We start from the raw sequence: 2,232 nt of genomic DNA, 5'->3' as shown, positions 1-2,232 counted from the left end.
AAGAATCACGTGAATTAATATGAAATATCAACCATCAAAACGCATAGTGATTTGAGTAGAATGCAGAGTATTTCGAGTCTGTTTTCAGGAAGCCATACAGAAATTCTATACATATTTAGAATTTTTTTACTTTTATACTTGACAACACAATTTTCTTTATATACTTGTAAAACATTTCCAAAGCCCCAAATTACTGAGAATAATCACATGACATGGGGCACGGATTTTTTTTTTTAATCCTGATTTTGCGGTAAAAACATCTATAGGATAATCAAGAATATTTCCCTTTATACCCTAAAAAATGATTAAAATATATGTTTTTCTCACTCGTTTGACTGCAATCATAAAAAGATGTTCCAATAACTTGTCCATTTTTTCTTCTCATCAAGATTTCAAGAAAAAAGGAAAACAATAATCTCCCACAAAACCTGTGAAAAATCACATCTCATGGTATACCACCGCAGTCAGCAGACCGATTCCTGAGCCCATAATCTTAACCTCCCTAACCTTAAAAGGAAGTTGGGATACCCCTGCCCCATTAGACTCCAACCATTGGCTGAAACCATACAGATTCAGTTATCAATGAAGACTTCCATAAAGGCTCAGAAGTAATTTAGTCCAATTCTGCCAATGCAGGCAAAGAAAACGAAACCGTTTCATTGGTTTTACATGCAAAAAATCCACGCAGCTCTACATATACCTATTCTCGAATATCTAAAACATTTTCAAATATGAGAGATACTGGCAAAATGTATACACAAGTAGGAACACATACTTCTAAGAATCTGTTTTACCATATGATACACAAAAAAGCAGCCTGCCACCGCACATCATGGTCTCACTAAATTAACAAGTGGCAAATTCAAACATAGTTCCATTAACCTACATTTTTTAATTGAATGGAAAAATGACGAGTCAACCAGGATTGAAACAAAATGGGAGTTTTCTGGTTAAACAACTAGCACACTTCCATGAGCAGTCCAGCTAATAACAATAACAAAAGTAATTAGAATAAGCTTATTGTATAGACAGAGGTAAACAGGAAATTATCAGCAAGCACATTAACTGGAAATCTGTTTGAAAGTACTTCTGCTGTCAATTTTCATCCTCTTCTTCCTTCATTAGTCATCAAAACCTGGTCAGTAAATGATATGTCTGAATTTTACATTTGCATTCAGGAGTAAGACTGAGATAATATTTTCCTAATTATAAACAGAATCTTGATATGGACTTGGATTTATATCAGAATTAACCCAAACTTCTATTCAGTCTTACACAGTAATATTTATATGTTTCTATCACTTAAGAACTCAGTATAAGACAGTGCTGACCAATGATTCCTTCCAAGCACAGCTATTAACAATGAAAGACACTGTGATCATTTAGTTATCTGACAAATACACAATTTGAGAAGACACAGAACTTTAGCATAGTTTTAAAGACATTAGATGGTGTACTATCCTGGTAGCACAAATTAAATCAGAGCCTGCCTGTCCCATTAATATGATTCCTAAGTGTCCATCTTAATTCCCTGCATTTTACTACAATTATCTTGCTCTAATACACAAGGGAAGTGGTTTTGGAGGTGATAATTCACTATTTTTAGGCTAGAACACAAAGAACAATTAGTGAATTTAAGTAAGAAAGTGGAAGTTATCAACTAATGTGCTATTAAAAATATTTTTTTTCAGTAAGAGGCTTCTTAGGAGTTACAGAATGTCTACATGCTACAGAAATGTCTTCCTCTCAAGTCTTCAGAAAGCAAAGGTCACAGCTACCTCCACTTCAAGCACAGATTGTATGCTTGAAGACTACATACCTTGCATTATCAACCAGTTCAGCAAGAGCACCAAACAAGAATTCATGAGTGGTTCTGAAAAGATAAATACTAAAAGTCAGCAAAAGAACTATGACTTGAAGTTATAATTCCTAATAAAAAGCCATGGTTATAAAATATTTGTTTTTTGAAAAAATCTTAAAATCACCATTTGCATTGTTGATTTATACTACTCAAGGCTTTCCAGAGCTCCCAAAGTGTTACTCTTTATCAAGTCCTGTCATCTATTCAGAAATGTTTATTCTTCCTATTTTGAGTTGGGAAACCCACCCTGAAGCACTGAGAGAGTCCTATGTGTAGTAACTGCTAAAAGTGTTTTTCACTATTCATATTCTGCCTAGAAAAATGCCTGTATATTTTATTTTTCATTGCCTTAACCAGTGGTCAGTTTCTGC

General features: G+C 33.9%; 1 protein-coding gene across 2 annotated transcripts in view; it reads right to left on the bottom strand.

The window, feature by feature from the left end:
• Positions 1-2,232, bottom strand: part of MORC2 (MORC family CW-type zinc finger 2) — a 52,266-nt gene that overhangs the window by 40,163 nt on the left and 9,871 nt on the right. For both annotated transcript variants that reach the window (XM_011938343.1, XM_011938345.1), the window contains exon 2: positions 1,813-1,873. In XM_011938343.1, coding sequence (XP_011793733.1) covers positions 1,813-1,873 — 61 coding nt within the window. The remainder of the gene's footprint in view (positions 1-1,812; positions 1,874-2,232) is intronic.

The sequence above is a fragment of the Colobus angolensis genome, unplaced genomic scaffold, assembly GCF_000951035.1.
Source record: "Colobus angolensis palliatus isolate OR3802 unplaced genomic scaffold, Cang.pa_1.0 Scaffold171, whole genome shotgun sequence".
Classification (NCBI taxonomy): Eukaryota; Metazoa; Chordata; class Mammalia; order Primates; family Cercopithecidae; genus Colobus; species Colobus angolensis.
This window is presented reverse-complemented; position numbering and strand designations above follow the sequence as displayed.